The sequence below is a fragment of the Oncorhynchus mykiss genome, chromosome 16 (assembly GCF_057628025.1).
Source record: "Oncorhynchus mykiss isolate SJ-2025 chromosome 16, ASM5762802v1, whole genome shotgun sequence".
NCBI lineage: Eukaryota > Metazoa > Chordata > Actinopteri > Salmoniformes > Salmonidae > Oncorhynchus > Oncorhynchus mykiss.
The window spans coordinates 48363581-48381854 of record NC_143037.1 but is presented as its reverse complement, the minus strand read 5'-3'; the positions used below and the strand labels follow the sequence as shown (position 1 = coordinate 48381854).

The 18274-nt window shown below is 40.4% G+C and overlaps 2 protein-coding genes across 2 annotated transcripts in view; both read right to left on the bottom strand.

Moving 5' to 3' along the window:
- Positions 1-8713, bottom strand: part of LOC110492113 (diacylglycerol kinase alpha) — a 32433-nt gene extending 23720 nt beyond the window's left edge. The window contains exon 1 of the mRNA XM_021566142.3: positions 8297-8713. The gene's annotated coding sequence lies outside the window, so the exon portion shown is untranslated. The remainder of the gene's footprint in view (positions 1-8296) is intronic.
- Positions 8714-10847: 2134 nt separating this feature from the next.
- Positions 10848-17227, bottom strand: LOC110492112 (E3 ubiquitin-protein ligase NRDP1). The gene is made up of 6 exons (XM_021566140.3): positions 16755-17227; positions 13996-14111; positions 13483-13754; positions 12925-13060; positions 12694-12797; positions 10848-12423 (listed from the first exon to the last, which is right to left on the bottom strand). Exons 2-6 carry the CDS (start codon positions 14083-14085, stop codon positions 12069-12071), a joined length of 957 nt encoding a protein of 318 aa, XP_021421815.1. The 5' UTR covers positions 14086-14111; positions 16755-17227; the 3' UTR covers positions 10848-12068.
- Positions 17228-18274: the final 1047 nt, after the last annotated feature.

Here is an 18274-nt window from a genome sequence, read left to right as displayed (position 1 = left end):
CCCCCATCATGAGCCACCCCATCCTAACCTTACCTCACCCCTACAGGTCAGGATTGTGCTGAACATGGGAGTAGATTGGTAGAGCTGAAAGGGGGAGATCCAGGCAACCATCTATCAAGGCACAACAGAAACCTCAGCAGGTTCTTATCTGCCCGTGGAGTCATTCCACCTCAAAAAGCACAAGAAAGAGGATTTCGACACCCACCATCTCAGATTGTGCTGAAATGGTTTCTGTAGTTGGAAACAGATAAGATGGGCATGCCTGAAACATTATTTTGCTGAAAATGTTTTAACTCTGATAAATTAAGCTAATTGCACACAAAATTGCAATTTCAATTTATAGGATTCATATACTATTCAATAAATATGGTGCCCAACATCTGATTTGTACAAAACCTCTTCTTAACAATGTCATGAGGAATCTAAATAAATGGTCAAAATCCACCCATGGAACCCCCCAAACTCCACATGGAGCCCACTCCAATGGCCAGTACACAGTATCAGTTCTCTATGTTGGTCAAGTAGTATCTAAGCTGCAGCTTGGAGTATTGTTTAATCATACTATGTAATTCTCAGTGAATTTGGTCAAAAAAATAAAAATTGTTCATAAAAATTTGCCATTGAAGTAGCTGGCATTTTCCCCATAAATTAGTGTGAACGTATCCGGTTTTGCCCACTAGACACCACTGTTCCTGCTACCCTACTATCCATTTTGCTGTTCTTGTGTTTATTAAATCGATTACATTTTTACTTGTGATTAAAATAAATTAGGTCATAACAAGTCAAGCCAGTCCTCCATGAAAGAAATTCAGTTCGTCCTTCTCTTAGCAACTAATACTCCATCCTTGAATAGTTCAAAGAAATAGGGATAGACCTCTCAAAGAGCTTCTATGTTGCAATTCTCATATGAAGACTCTTCCAACTAAGCCCAAACGTGTTATGGAGAAATGGCCTAGTGACTGTTGTGACAACCCTAATAATATAATACAATTATAAACCATTGCATGGCAGTCTTATGTTTTAAATACCATTATTAGAAAACATTTTTATATGTTGTGTGTTTAGTGACAGTTACCATTAAATCTAACCCAATACCATTACCACTGCAAAACACCACATAGTGTGTGTTTGTGAATTTTACCATTGAAGACCCTTAGTTGCAGACCATAAGCACTGCTGTAGCCTAATGGTTTGCTTGTTCTAATCCAGACTTTTTTAAGGGAATAAACAACACCTACAGGGTTGTTTCCTGGACACAGATTAAGTATAAGAGAAGTACCAACTGAATTGTTTCAAGGAGGTTTTGCTCGAATTGTGAGCACAACAGTTTGTATTTTACCTTTATTTAACTAGGCAAGTCAGTTAAGAACAAATTCTTATTTTCAATGACGGCCTAGGAACAGGGGGTTAACTGCCTTGTTCAGGGGCAGAATGGCAGATTTTTACTTTGTCAGCACGGGGATTCGATCTTAAAACCTTTTGGTTACTAGTCCAACGCTGTAAAAACTAGGCTACTTGCCACCCCATTTATTTTATTTTTCTTCTTCAAGTTTCAATAAAAAGGTTGTTATCATTTAGTAAACACAAGAGACCAGCAAAAATGTATAAAAGGGTGTGGCAGTAGCAGGAAAAACAGTATCTATTGGGCAAAACCTGGTACTTTCACATTAATTTATGGGGAAAAATACAAGCTACTTCAATGGCTAATTTCTCTGAATAGGGGGAAGAAAACATCACAATATTCACTGAGAATACATAATAGTATGAATAAACTATACTCCAAACCGCAGCTTCATACTACTTTTCAAACAGAGAACAGATACTGTATTCTGGACATTGGGTGGGGCTTTGTGGGGTTTGGGGGTGTCTGTGGGTGGCTTTGAACAATTCTTATTGGATTCCTCACATCTTAATCATTGTTAAGAAGAGGTTTGGTCCAAATCGAATGTTGGGTACTATATTTGTTGAATATTATATGAATCCTATAAATTGAAATTGCCAATTTGGGTGCAATCAATTAGCTCAAATTGTCTTTCAACAAAATAATGTTGCAGGAATGCTTATCTGTTTTTAACGACAGAAACCATTTCAGAACGATCTGAGCTGGTGGGTGTCATGGCTTGCTGAAATAAAATGGAATGACCCTGTGTTCTTTATACTCCTGTGTATACAAGCAGCCACCTGTCCCTTCCTGGGCTAGGCAATTATTTGGTACAATTTCCAGCAATCAATTCAACATTACTGATTATTCATCTGTACTTGGAAATATACATTGAATTTTGTGATGCAAGCAGATGAAGTCATAAGGGAGTTCAGGAGAGGATCTGTGTACATTTTGTTTTTCTCTGCGCAGGTATAGATTATAAAACTACATATATTTTCTTTACCATATTGCAGTGCAGTAGGTATCCTAATTATCCTTCTTATATTCAGTGTATATAACCTATAGTTTACATATAGGCAGTCCATCCTTACAAGGTTAGTTTCAAGGTATAGCTGTGGGGATTAACTTTTTCCATGCATGCAAGCTGTCGAGACGCCCACACCCCTTGCCAAGGAAATCTACTGTTTTGTAACAGTTAGGCTAGAGAGCAACAACCAATCTTAAACTTTTGTTCAAATTTTGTGGTTGAAAAACAGTCGTTTGCTTTGCACTGTCAGCATGCCTCATACTTGTCATAGCTAGTTGTTTTTCAATAGAAACCAAAATATTTTCGGCATCAACCTAGATGATCTATAGAGATTACATCAGGTAGGTTAACAGAGGGAAGGAAGGGCATGCTTGGTTGCTATGGAAAGTGTTTCCCTGTCAGCTGCGGTCCGTCAGCGCATTTTCACGGGTGACTGACAGGAGTGGACCAGGGAGGGAGGGCGGGGGGAGACCTCAGCCCAGCCAGCCAGCCGCTATGAGTGTTCCCCTGCGCCCACGCCTCTCCTCCCACGCTACTCAGCTCTACCCCTCTAAACTAAAAGGCCACACAGACTAGATTGCATTCCACATGCAGATGCTTGTACTGTGACTCATGCTGTGAGCGGGGAATACTCCCTCACTCTAAAAATGGACCCTTTACTCATGAGGTCACTTCTCAGGTTTCATACAAAATAAAAAAATATTTTTTTGTTGAGTGTTGACAACAGAGCTGGAGTGAAAATTCTTGATAATGAAGTTTGTGTTCCTGGAACTTCAACCTTTACTTGTTTAGTCTTCCTATTGCACCGACAGTATCTTTCTTGTACATTATCTGAATTGAGCACAATTTCTAATGTCAGATCAGATTACTAATCAAGTTATTACATTTACAGAAATGTAATTATATTTGAGACAACAAATGTCAGATGTCAGGCAGGGTTTGTCTGAGTGGAAAAACATACTATGGCTCCTATGCATGAATCACACATTTCTGTCAAATGTGGGCGAGACACAGCTTGTTGCCTTTTCATTTTTTATTTCTACCAAACAATGAGTGTATGGCCCATCACTCTTTTGACATCCATAAAAAATGTACGCAACAGGCTGTGGGTGGAGGCAGTCCCGTGGAACACTGTGGTGCTTCGAATACAGACGAAACACAAACCCGGCCTGGACTTGTGAGCGTGCACCCTTCCCTTCTGTAACCACGCCACTTTCACTCTCTGAGCGTTGCTACGTGTTTGGAGGACATTTTCTCCTCTGTTACTGTACGCCTGCCTTCATAAAACCATTGAACTGCACAATCTGTGCACAGGGAGCAAATTACATGTATTTTTATTGTTTCCTAATCACGCTGTCAATTGGAAAAACACAAACACAGGGATAACTAATATTTAACAATCGACATTTCATTCATTTGACTATCCCGCCATTTAATATTATAGTTAAACAATGTGCAATCAAGTATTATTTTTAATTTAGCTGACTAAGATCAAGTAATGTTCATGAGAAGCAAATAACAATGCAAGTATCTAATTAAGATTGTAGGATGACTGAGTACCATAATACAAGGCGAAACCATGAGTTACAAGGCATTACTGGCAAAAGCATAATTCTAGGCAAAAGCATAATTCTAGGCATGTAGATCTTAAACGGTGCAAGACATAGCATGAACTAAACACACCTGCTCAGGCCAAACAGTCTATAAGAGGAGTATTTTCAACCTTTTCTGGAGGGAAAGGGTGTCAAACTCATTCCATGGAGGGCCTAGTGTCTACTGGTTTTTGTTTTTGTCCTTTCAATTAAGACCTAGACAACCAGGTGAGGGGAGTTCCTTACTAATCAGTGACCTTCATTTATCAATCAAATCCAAGGGAGGAGAGGAAACACGCACACTCGGCCCACCTTGGAATGAGTTTGACACGTGCAGTAGGGTGATAGCAGGGCAAGAGAGAAAAAAAAGACCTTCATTCCATTTATACTAGATCAGACTTGTTTATATTCAAAATCAATTGTTGACCAACCATAGACCAAACCAAAAGTAAAACAACTAAGATATCCAATCAGATAGAGCCAGCCAACATCCTCTTGAAAGGGGATCACAACTAGGTGTGATAACCTAAGGGGGTGGGCTGAGTACAACAGAGATGTTTACTCTGAGCAGAGTAAAAATTACCACAAAGATACAGTACCAGTCAAAAGTTTGGACACACCTACTCATTCAAGGGTTTTTCTTTATTTTTTACTATTTTCTACATTGTAGAATAATAGTGAAGACATCAAAACTATGAAATAACACGTACGGAATCATGTAGTGACCAAGTGTTAATTAAACAAATCAAAATATGTTTTATATGAGATTTTTCAAAGTAGCCACCCTTTGCTTTGATGACAGCTTTGCACACTCTTGGCATTCTCTCAACCAGCTTCATGAGGTAGTCACCAATCAGTTTTGTTGTCACAGGTAGGGGTGATATACAAAAGATAGTCCTATTTGGTAAAAGACCAAGTCCATATTATGACAAGAACAGCTCAAATAAGCAGAGAAACGACAATCCATCATTACTTTAAGACACGAAGGTCAGTCAATACGGAACATTTCAAGAACTTTGAACGTTTCTTCAAGTGCAGTCGCAAAAACGATCAAGCGCTATGATGAAACTGGCTCTCATGAGGACCACCACAGGAAAGGAAGACCCAGAGTTACCTCTGCTGCATAGGGTTAGTTCATTAGAGTTACCAGCCTCAGAAATTGCAGCCCAAATAAATGCTTCACAAAGTTCAAGTAACAGACACATCTCATCATCAACTGTTCAGAAGAGACTGCGTGAATCAGGCTTTCATGGTCAAATTGCTGCAAATAAACTACTACTAAAAGGACACCAATGAGGAGAAGAGACTTGCTTGGGTCAAGAAACACAAGCAATGGACATTAGACTGGGGGAAATCTGTCCTTTGGTCTGATGAGTCCAAATTAATGATTTTTGGTTCCAACTGCCATGTCTTTGTGAGACACAGAGTAGGTGAACGGATGATTTCCGCATGTGTGGTTCCCACCATGAGGCATGGAGGAGGAGGCGTGATGGTGCGTGGGTGCTTTACAGGTGACACTGTCTGTAATTTATTTAGAATTCAAGGCACACTTAACCAGCATGGCTACCACAGCATTCTGCTGCGATACGCCATCCCATCTAGTTACACAACATCTCCAGGCTGTGTAAGGGCTATTTGACCGAGAAAGAGAGTGATGGAGTGCTGCATCAGATGACCTGTCCTCTACAATCATCCGACCTCAACCCAACTGAGATGGTTTGGGATGAGTTGGACCGCAGAGTGAAGGAAAAGCAGTCAACAAGTACTCAGCATATGTGGGAACTCCTTCAAGACTGTTGGAAACGCCTTCCAGGTGAAACTGGTAGAGAGAATGCCAAGAGTGTGCAAAGCTGTCAAAGGCAAAAGGTGGCGACTTTGAAGAATATAAAGTATATTTTGATTTGTTTAACACTTTTTTGGTTACTACATGATTCCATATGTGTTATTTCATAGGTGATGTCTTCACTATTATTCTACAATGTAGAAAATAATTTAAAAAATTAAGAACAACCCTTGAATGAGTAGGTGTCCAAACTTTTGACTAGTACTGTATATTAAACATCATTACATTCATTTAGATGGCACCAAAGTTATCTTTAGATGTCAACTTTCAGATAGAATAACACTATAGCATCCATGTTTGGTATCTAACAGATATTTCAAGTCAGTCCTTTGTGTAACCAATGTGAAAAGGCTAGCTAGTTAGCGGGGTGCGCGCTAATAGCATTTCAATTGGTGACTTCACTCGCTCTGAGACCTTGAAGTAGTTGTTCCCCTTGCTCTGCAAGGGCCGCGGCTATTGTGGCACGATGGGTAACGATGCTTCGAGGGTGGCTGTCGTCGATGTGTGCAGAGGGTCCCTGGGGCGAGGAGAGGGACGGAAGCTAAACTGTTACATTTGGATACTGTAGACTACTTGTCAAACTAATTCCATGGAGGGCTGAGTGTCTGCGGGTTTCACTCCTCCCTTGTACTTGATTGATGATTTAAGGTCACTCATTTGTAAAGAACTCCCCTCACATGGTTGTCTAGGTCTTTACTGAAAACAAAAACCTGCAGGCTCTAGGCCCTCCATGGATTGATTTTGACACCACTGGTGTAAAAAGAGCAACATTTTGGCCCCTCCATGGGGAGGGCTACTGGCCCTTGAGTTGTGTTCTTGTGTTCATGGGCCATTTGCCATACAGCCCCAGGTGACAGATAGACAATAAGTTGGGGGCAGGGCCTACACACACACACACACTCTCTCTCTAGCTCTATTGAACCCGGTTAGATTCATTTCATTTCTCTGCAACAGACAGAGAAGCTCCTTTCCCAGTGTGACCCACTTCCTGATGCGTCTGTGATCTGTAGAAATTGTCTTTTTGCTTATTAACCAATAGGTTGACCTGACCAGGAATGCCTCTCTCAATGTTTTCCTGTGATTATTTACATGTGCAGCATGATCTGATAAGTATGACTTGAATAGGAGTCTAGCCAGTATTTCCAGAATGTTTTTTTGTCTTCCTCTCCTTCAGTGTAGAGGGAAACCAGGAAATGGTCATTTTAACAAGAACTGATGACCTCACTTAGTTTGAATGAAAATGCTGACACTACACTGAAATACAAAGCACAGCAAAGTATTTCTTCTTAATCAACCTCATTGTTATTTCAGCTAAATGCCATATTCATACATGTAAATGTATCAGTCAAAAAACTCTGTTTATAATTTTTGTGAATGAAATTGAACAATAAACACAATATCTTCTCACAACAGAAAAGCTATTAAAACGTTGAATGTTTGTAACTTGCATAAGGTTTTTATAGAATGTATTTATTCCCCAGACTGGTTTGTATAGTCTGTTTGTTTTTCTATATTATATTTTGAATTGCTTTACAATAAATAAATAAAAACTATTAAAACATTTTAATAAAAACTACAATAAAAAATAAAAAAATCCATTGAGATGGCAATAGGATTAGGTCTAGACAAAAATTACACAAATTACAAAATTGAAAGTTGACTGTTTGTGGTTTCATTACCCATAAAGATGTAATATGGTATAGGAAACCTGATGAACATATATCAGAAGGTACAAACAGCAGTAGTCATAATTCTAAATGATGCAAGTGTGATTATGTTGTGTGCTGAGCAATGTGTTGGTTTGTCAGCTGTTTTAGGTGACAACTAGGCTTGTTCTTCTCATAACAAGAACATAAATTGAAGAGACAAATTGTATTTTTTCCACCAATTATCCTGCATTGATAAATATTTGCAAGGATGTCAACATATTCCACCCATACAAGGCTCCTTGCATCAGAAATCACATAGAGGGATAACATTATCTACAGACAGGTGGAACAAGTAAGCGGTCTGGTCTACAATATTGAGCCATAATATAGAGGTGACAGTTTAACACCGCTATATCATAGTAGTAGGTTAGCCTATCCTAGGCTATACCCCATTGCCTGTGCAACCTCCAGGCTAGCAAGCATGTCTAAAGGTTAAGTTATAGGTTAAGGGGAGAAACTTAGCACTGGGACCATGAAGCTGTAGATGTAAACTAGTATCAGAGTAGGCTGCCACTCAAAAAGTAGCCTAGGTTTTGCCCACCGAGGAAACCAACTGAGATCAGTTGGGCGAGGCGAGGGATAGTGTAATCTCTCTCTTGAAATATGTATCTTACCCACATTTATAAGCGGCGCAACGAATCATTAACAGGCAATTTGTACGCAAAGTTATAAACGGACATACACGATGAATTGAACTTCAGCCAGGGTGACTGAATGAGGGATGTTTTGAGCGTCAATTACCTATATTTCGCGATGATGAGCGTTGTCCGGCCGTCGTTCTTCTTCGAGCGGGTTGGAGTGCTCCTCGGCGAGGGGGCACAATTCAAAGTTTTAGACGCAGCAAGATGCCCGAGACAGTCTGTGATGGACGCTGCAATAAAGTGGTCTAGTTGTCAGCTTTCATTTACCCAGATAGAATAGAAAAGATTGCCTGACTCCCACGCCCGACTCAGTAATGTCCCCCTCCCGAGCAATAAAGCATAGCCTGAAAGCACCGCCTCGAACTGTCATCTTGCGCGCACTTTGACCGACGCGGTGATGATGTACATTGGGCTTGCCCTGTTTACTCCAGTCTAGTGAATGGGTGTGGGTTCTTATTTTATCATTTATGTGGGCTCGGCTATAGAGCAGCGATGGACAAATCCAGTTGCAGTCGATGACTTCCCTTTAGCCAATATTTTATTTTCAAAGCGCTGTGCGCACTACATCTTCGGCCAAGCGGTCTGGACCAGTTTGGCACAGGTGGATGAGCTCTGTAACAACAGCATGGTTGTTGGTAGGCTTACCGAGCTCCCAACTGCCTTGTTACAGTAGACTATAATGCAACATAATTTATATGTCAGTGTGGCAGAAATCAGTCCCATAACAGGGTGTTGTTGAGGCAATGATGGATTGACAGTAGCCTAAATATTGATTGTGCCTAACTATTGTCCTTTTGATGGCTTGCATTTATGAGGTTAAAGCACTGAACAAACAGATGTTTGGTCCAACAATACAATTGTACTGGCATACAGGTAGAAGCTGTCTCAATCCATTAGATCAGTGGCAGGGGGGGAGGGGGGTCTAACTTACTTTCAACGTACTCTTGAAAGTTGTAATAGTTGAAATTGGGTAGTGCATAATCCGTTTTCCTCTTGTCTAGTCATTCATTACATACCTTAGTGAGCTTTTTATAACCTGTCAGAAATGTCCAGATCAACTAGCCCATGTCAGTTAATGTTTTGTAGCCCATAGATTTTGTTGTAATGCTTGAGCCACTTAAATAGCACATTAACACACATTAGACATGGCAAAATGTATAGAATTGTAAGAAAATTTGCTTTAAAATGGCAATATGTTCTCTACCCCAAGACAAAATGTGTGGAATTGCAGGAAATAAGCTTTAAACCTGTGGAAGATGTTCCCCAATGCTGGAAGAGGGGCCTGGGATAAACAATTTGGGAACCCCTGCATTAGATGCATTTTTTAAAATTTTGATTTAACCTTTATTTAACTAGGCAAGTCAGTTAAGAATAAATTCTTATTTACAACGACGGCCTACCCCGCCAAACCCGGACAACGCTTGGCCAATTGTGTGCCGCCCTTTGGGACTCCCAATCACAGCCGGATGTGATTCAGCCTGGATCATTGAACACCAAATAATGAATCAGAGGATTTTCAGGCACAATAACAAAAACATGCCATTTGGCAAAGCACATGGCATTCCATCCATTCACAACAAAGGGAAGGATTTAAAAGGAAAGTCCTCAAAAGAGAGTACGGGCTGCTGGCCAGAGCTCAGCGGACACTGCTGCTGTAGACATACTGTACACAATGACTGTACTGACCATGTGGGTGTTTGTGTGGGTAGACAGACAGACTGCTGCTTAGACCCCTAATGATCAGAAACCATGACGTATGGAGGCCCTGCTTGTAAATAGGGGTGACTTGATACTGTAAGAAAATAGCCATACAACAGTACCATGAGTATCATCACAATTGCAATTGTATTTATTTTTGTCTCTACACCCAACCGCACAAAAGAGAAAATGACACAAAACAGAAAAAAATGACAGAATGACAGGAACAAAAGATAGAATACAGAACAAAAGATTCACAATCCAAATTGATCTTCATTTAATTGACGTGTTTGTACATTATGGTTACACAAAGTGACATGAAGTTAATTTCCAAATGTTTGTCAGTGGTGTAAAGTAACTAAGTAAAATACTTGGAAGTACTACTCAAGTTGTTTTTTGGTGTATATGTACTTAACTATTTATATTTTGGACAACTTTACTCCACTACATTTCTGAAGAAAATATGTACTATATACTCTCATACATTTTCCCTGACACCCAAAAGTACTCTCTACATTTCAAATGCTGAGGCAGGACATAAATATGGTGTAATTAATACACCTATCAATATGACGCGCTGTCATTCCTACCTACTTCTGATCTGGCGGACTCAAACACAAATACTGAGTTTGTAAATTATGTATGAGTGTTGGTGTGCACCTGGCTGTCCGTAAATAAAAAACATAAAAAAGGAAATTGTGCCGTCTGGTTTGCATAATACAAGGAATTTGATGTATAGCATTTACATTTACTCAAGTATGAAAATGGAGTACTTTTCCCACCATTGATGGGGGTTTTTCTACTCCATGTCTTTAGATCAAGTCCCTTTTTGTTTGTTATTTTAGTTTCAGTCAGTTATTAAAAGCCTTTAGAGAAAAGTTTGGTAAAAAAAATCAAAAACACAAAAAAAGCTTCAATCTTGATTGAAATAAAACAGATTAGGCTACACAATGTTACACCCCAAATGTTTAATGTCAGTTGGACCCAACTTTATGTTGACTATGTACAACAGAAGCAAAAGGACAATTATAAGCTTAATTGTATTTACATAACACGAAAACATCTTCAAGCATTTTCTTCCAAATAAATAAATAAAATGCATGGCACAAAAAAATAAGCTAAACATCATGATATATTCACAAAAAAACAATACTGGAGTGAGCAAAACATGTCCAAAGGTAGCATCCTGAAACGCATGGCCAATGTTTACACAGATAGCACAATTCTGATCTTTTTTCACAAATTTGACCAATCAGATCAGCTCTGAAAATGATCTGATGTGAAAAGATCTGATTGGCCAAAAGACCAATTAGCGGGAAAATAAATCAGAATTGTGCTTCCTTTGTGAACGCAGATGGAAACCAACAGACAAAAATTACATCATCTAATTATTGTATAAGAAGAATAGCTAGAGAGTGTATATTTATTCAATATAATATTTGTATTTACATAATTTTTTATACTCATTTATTTACACAACAGAAGGCGTAGGATGGGGGAATCTAGAAAAACTTAGATCAGACAAAGCTTTTAATAGCACATTATGTGACTCTTGTAAACATTCCATCTTAGAATATCCTGGTTATTATCAGTTGTTCTTTTAAGAGGTGTATTTTTGGAAATGTCCTTTTAAGGCAAAGATATTAAGCTCATATGTAAGTAATACTCGTTTTCTGGTCATTTTAGGATCCTTTCAGATCTTCCATTCTGCTTAACCCCCACCCCTTTTCACATTCATCTTTCAAGAGACAAACAATTACATAACCACTGTGAAATTGAAGAAGGAAAAAAAAAAGATGTCTGCCACTCTGGTATGCTCCCATGATGATTTAGTCAGACGCAAAAAAAAAAAAAACGTTTCGATCCGAGTTGGATCTTCGTTGATCAAAACATTGTCTTTCTTTAGGGTCTGATTACATCACCATGGGAGCATACCATTTCTTTTTTCTTTGATTCGTTCGTCTGACCTGCACCTGATAAGTATGTATTTTTATATTTTTCCCATCGAGAAATAGACCCATAATTTGTATGTTTTTAGAGAGGAGTATTTTTTATATTTTTTAAGAGGAATAAATCCCTGACATAAATGTCTGCACTCCTCTCTGCCAAACTATACGAGACATTCTCCTAATGTTGGCTAGTTTCTTATAAAATCTCCTTCCCTCCTTGCGTTCTTATAAGATCTCCTCCACCCCATGGGCAAAGATCATGACCAGGCCAGGCTCTAGGATCATGTCCTCTCCCATGTGTTGATTCTCACAGGCCATCAACACCACCGCCTGTTTCCCAGGGATCCGCTTGGCAACGTAGTTCTCGTAGTAACGCCGGTTCATCTGCCGCGTCTCCAGCGTGGCCAGGCCCTGCGGCCAGTTGCGCTCGTGGGCATTCTCAATCAGGTCATTAACGATGGACAGAGGACAGCCGCTGTCGATGAGTGAACGCTTGATGACCGCCTGGAGAACTGCGTCTGGCGTGGAGATCATCCCACCCCAGCGTGTCACCCGCGCAGGTTGGAGGGAATTTACCCATCTGTTGGGCAGGAAAGGAACAGGTGAGATGGGGAAATAGGGATTTTTTTTTATAGCTCTAAAGAACTTTGTGACAATACTGCTGATGTAAAAAAGAGATTTATTACATTTGATGAAGTTCAGGGTGATTTAAGTGGCTGTACACATTGATAATTTAAACAAACAATATCCAAAACCCAGTAAATAGATGACGCTTGCTGAAATAAAATGCTGAAACTATGTAAAAATATCCTAAAAGGACAGAGCCAGGGGAACAGGAGAGTAAACTCACTCCAGGATCTCGTTGTACTCAATGCTCTCCTCCAGGTTCTGCATGTTGGGGTTGGCGCTGCGTATTGCTCTCATGTAGGCTTTTAGCAGCTGGATGTCCCGTTTCTAACAGAGAAAGACACAGACACATTATATTCCTGACCTTTGAGGAACAGAGCACTAATGGATTTTTATGAATTACGCATTTGCATTTGTTTGTACGCTGTGTGTGTGTGTGTGCGTGTCTGTTTACTTGTTCCCCCAGCTGATGCTTGTGCTCTACAGCATTCTTCTCCAGTTCAGAGATCTTGGTCTGCTGCTGCTGTACCACGCCACGTAAGTGCTTGATGCAGTTGTGGTTGCACATCTCATCTTTTGGCATCTCTAACCTGTAGAGAAATTGTGACATTATGAAATTAAAGCCACTAGATCACTCAATTTGTATTTTATATAACCTTTATTTAACTAGGCAAGTTAGTTAAGAACAATGACGGCCTACCCCGAACAAACCCTAACCTGGATGACGCTGGGCCAATTGTGAGCTGCCCAATGGGACTCCCAATCACGGCCGGTTGTGATACAGCCTGGAATCGAACAAGGGTCTGTAGTGACGCCTCTAGCACTGAGATGCAGTGCCTAAGACCGCTGTGCCACACGGGAGCCCCCACTCTAGAGACCACTACAAGACTAGATACGGTCACATTCTGCAGTGGTGGTGCGGCATGCCCAGGAACTCAAAAGTCATAGCCATGTTTTTCATTCTGGCCAGTCTGTTCTACTCTGCTGTGTAATGTGCTCTAAGGTGACTCACCCACAGCCCTCCTCACAGTTGATGGGCCTTTTGGGGTTGTGCTCACAGTCCTTCAGGTGAGACTGAAGTTGATCTAGCCGCAGTGTGGCTGTGCAGCCGAAGCCAGCATTGTCACAAGCAATCTGGAGTTTGGAGAGCATGTTGCGCATGATGCGGGGCACGGGCCGGAGGTGAGCCAGTGTCACCACCGTACGGTCCACAGGACAGATCTGCTGCTGATTGAACCACTGGGTGATGCAGGCGTTGCAGAAGGCATGCTCACAGTGTGGGGCCTACATGTGAGAGAAAATAATGAGAGGAGATGGAGAAGGGTAAAGAGGTAGGGGGAAATAAGTATGTTTTGTAATAAAAATAAGAATTAAATCAGTAGGTCTTTATCCCAGAAATAGGTGACTAGCTGAGAGGAAAGTTCGATTTTTTTGTAATAAAAATAATAATTCAATTGATAAAAGGAATGAACAATTCCTTGCGCGGCCTGGCTGAGAAGGGAAGAGGGAAATGTAGGGCACTAACCTGCACTGGCTCCTCCAGTACCATGCTGCAGATGGGACACAGCAAGTCTTCATCCACCTCCCCTTGGAACCTGGTGACGTCATACCCCATGGCACATCACTGAGACACACACATTTCTGCAGAATACAACCCGGGTAGGTGAGTCACTGCCTGAAGAAAATCCATTTCACAATGCAAACCTGTCTAGAGGACTGTTTATGGCATATCTGCAAAAGCGATGCAGCAAAACAAACATACCCCATCCTGTGCAATGAACATAACTTCAAGCCTTGTTTTGTTGTTACCGTATTTTTAGCATCGTAAACAACCTCAGCTATATCCTCATGCTAAACAATGTCGAGTGGCTCAAACCAGTAGCTTGAGAGAACTAGTGAGAAAACAGAAAAGCAGTGCCATCACTCACAAATGGCCCTCATTTCTCCCATTCAGCAGGACTGTCAAAGGTCACATGGAGTGGCTTTGATGAGACATTGTATTGGGAGACATACACAATCAGACACATATGCCTAACTTTCTAGGCATTTACTTAGAAATGATATCATGGTGATGACACAGAACTTAAACCAAAGACAGTACAGTATGGTTTGAAACTCCGCAATTACTATCCTTGGGGCTGCAGCCAGGGTAGGAAATTAACTTTATGGTCCACCAGCCACTGTGCAGGTAGATATTTTTTTTTAAAACAGCCACTCAGATTTTTTTTTTACCTGTCAAAACATTGTTTTCACTATAATTACACCAAAAATCACCACAGAAAAAAATGGATGAGCATGCTTTCTATCGTTTCTAAAACAAGAAATGTATTACTAATAAGAAATAATGGGATACATTTCTTAAATTTCATGACATTTGTGACCTGTGTTTTAACCAATGTGCGTTAAAAGAAATAATTTAGTATTACAATCTAAATGTACCTTTAATTCATCTGTCTGCATATGAGTGTGCAGTGAGACATGGGTTGAACGATACTTTTCTTGTCAATTATCTTGAAAAAACATGCACTTAAAAAATGGAAATCAACCAGTCCTCCATCTTTAACACAATGGAAATGTCAAACGCTTATTATCTAAATGTTGAAAGTGCGTGGGTAATAAAGAGAAAAAACAAAATGGTGCGGTTTGAGGCCATGTGGCGGAGAATAATGCAGGCGCTGGATATGGGGGTGTGAGCATGGGGATCTGGGCAGGAGTTATGTTGTGGATGTTTGTGTGCGTCTGTCTGTGGAGATATATATATATTTTATTTTTATTTTTTAAATCTCTAACAGTTCTTCAAATGAACATCAAGAATCAACAAAGTGCCTGCCCTGCCACAAACAGCTGAGTGATACAACTTATTTATTATGATTGTTCAGGGCTCTATGCTGACTTTTTTTTTAACAAGTACATGATGTGCTCCTATGTTAACATATAGAAGAAGCACACAAATAAATCTAGCAGAGCAATCAAAGTATTTGAGCGTTTTAATGACTAAACGTCCATGTATAACAGTTTTTTGGGAGTTATCCATGCTCAGTCATTAGGTGAGCTTTGCTCCAGGGTGGCGCAGTGGTCTAATAAGGCCCTGCATCTCAGTGCAAGAGGAGCCACTACAGTCCCTGGTACGACTCCAGGCTGTATCACATCCAGCCCGTGATTGGGAGTTCCATAGGGCTGCGCACAATTGGCCCAGCGTTGTCCGGATTTGGCCGTCATTGTCAATAAGAATTTCTTCTCAACTGACTTGCCTAAACATTTAAAAGGGGTTAAAAAAGTGTTTAAAAAGACAAAACATTTTAGCTAACCCTTTAAGGGACGGGCCGTTACCGTGGTAACTTCAGCACTCGCTTGTCTGTGACGGGGGAAAAAAATCACCAACTGCGACGTCTTCCTGGCAGCAAACTCAAACTAACATTGAAAAACAACCTAACATGAAAAAAACGATGTAACTGGCCAAGAAACACGAGGACAGTGTCACACTTTAGTACTATTTCTTGTCAAAACGACCCATTTCTACATGTGGGTTTTGGATTAAAAACACTTCCCAAATGCTCAGTGTGACGTGGCCGGTGAAATAGACATTCTTACCCCGCGAATGACTAAATCTGCCCGCATTTGGCGGGTGTTAATTTCCAACCTTGGTTGCAGCTGCTGCTTTGGCATACAGAGGATGAAGAGACGGGGCATTAAATAGTTTGATCTGACTAGGGCCTGTTTTCTGGGTGGTGACTAAGAGCCTGCTGATTAACACAGTGTAATCACAACTAGCTACCATAGATGATAGACTGTAGCCTAAACAATCAAATGGAGAACATCTCTGCTTTAAACCCTTGCTGCCTAGCCTCCCATATTTGTTGTCCCACTCACAGCTGACTTGTGACACATTTTCAGTATGGCAGGAACACTACACAGAAGACTGGGAGGGATGGTTAAATAAGATATCTTAGCTGAAATTATAGGACATTTTACAGACTGTGGCTTTAATGAAATGCGATAGCTAGCTAGCGGTCTAACAGTTAGACCTGCAGCTTATAAATGTGAGTTATACTAACGTTCGTTAGCAAGCTGCCATCAAAGAGAGTCAACGTTAGTTTAGAAAATAAGTAAAGCCAACTAGCTAGATAGGTTGATCTAGTGATGGCTAGCCTAGCTAGCACTGCAGCTGACTAGCTTGCTAGGCCAACTGTTGGCTATATCAGCACGCTCTTGTTGACTTGCTAATGTTATCTTACTGTAACCCGTTTTCAAATAAAATATTCTGTTATCGGCATAAACACTTACGTCCTTGAAGAGCAAGCAAAATGATTGCGACAATTTCCGTAATTTCAGACCTCTGCTGACAGCTAGTTAGCCTCCAGCCACATCAGCTAGCCTAAGTAGGTTGTTGCTGGTTTGGCAAGCAAGCCACTCCGCCTCCTCAACCCGACAGGGGGGCGTTGGAGATGATTGAAATCAAATTATATTTTAAAAAATGTAAGAAAAATAATTGTATACAAAAAAACAACTGTAGATATTATTGAAAATAAAAACAAGGCAACAGTGAACATGTCGTCCCCCACGAATGATGCAGCGCCCCCCCTTGAGCCAAGTGAAATATCGCGTGTGACTAACACATTTCAGTTAATTACTATATAGCTCCCGACTTGGGCCAATCATTTTAATTTTGTATATGGGGGATTGCAATGGCAAGACGCATCACTCATCCATGGGTCTTCCAAATCAGGCCAGTGCTGTCTTAAATATCGCGTGTGACTAACACACAAACGAATGGGGGTGGAGAAAGATCCACAGTCTCCGATTTCATCGTGGGGACCGTTATCACTAAATCTGGTTTGTAATTCAACGTGGGTCATTGGATGTGGGCCATTGCTGACTCCTAAGGTCCCTTGCAAGACTACCTATTTGGGACACTGTCCTCTGTGTTCTCTTTTTTTGTGGGAAGGTGACTGTGCCTCTTGTCAGGCCTGGGTCTAGACCACCATCATATTTTGGCTCCCATGGGCCGTAGAGGAACCAGCAAAGACTGGCTCTGGGGTTCAAGACAGAATTCTCCTCTTTGGACTTTTCTGACTATCATCGTCCGACTCATAATCTATTATCCCATTAGGCCTACTCATTCCTGTCTTTCATTAAGAGATTTTACTATTTACCTGTAATGCATTCTTCAACATTTAAGTGATAACGACTTGCATACAGTAGGCCTATCACCAGAAAGGTTGAGAGAATTAGACTATTCTTTTTTTGTGAAAATTCAATCAACTCAACACTTGTCAAATCAAATCACATGTTACTTGTCACATGCGTCGTAAACAACAGACATGGACTAACAGTGAAATGCTTACTTACAGGCCCATCCCAACGATGCAGAGATAAATAAAAAAGAGAAATAATAGAAAAGCAAAACACGTAAGAGTAATGATAGATACACAATGAGTAATGATAATTTGGCTATATTCAAGGGGTACCAGTACTGAGTCTATGTGCAGGGGTACAAGTTAATTGAAGTAGATATGTACATATACAGTGCCTTGCGAAAGTATTCGGCTCCCTTGAACTTTGCGACCTTTTGCCACATTTCAGGCTTCAAACATAAAGATATAAAACTGTATTTTTTTGTGAAGAATCAACAACAAGTGGGACACAATCATGAAGTGGAACGACATTTATTGGATATTTCAAACTTTTTTAACAAATCAAAAACTGAAAAATTGGGCGTGCAAAATTATTCAGCCCCTTTACTTTCAGTGCAGCAAACTCTCTCCAGAAGTTCAGTGAGGATCTCTGAATGATCCAATGTTGAC

Coding starts and splice junctions, on each gene's coding strand:
- LOC110492112 (XM_021566140.3), bottom strand. CDS start 14,085: ATGGGGTATGACGTCACCAGGTTCCAAGGGGAGGTGGATGAAGACTTG. Junction 13,755..13,995: donor TACTGGAGGAGCCAGTGCAG/GTTAGTGCCCTA, acceptor TCTCACATGTAG/GCCCCACACTGTGAGCATGC. Junction 12,798..12,924: donor AGCATCAGCTGGGGGAACAA/GTAAACAGACAC, acceptor TTTCTCTGTTAG/AAACGGGACATCCAGCTGCT.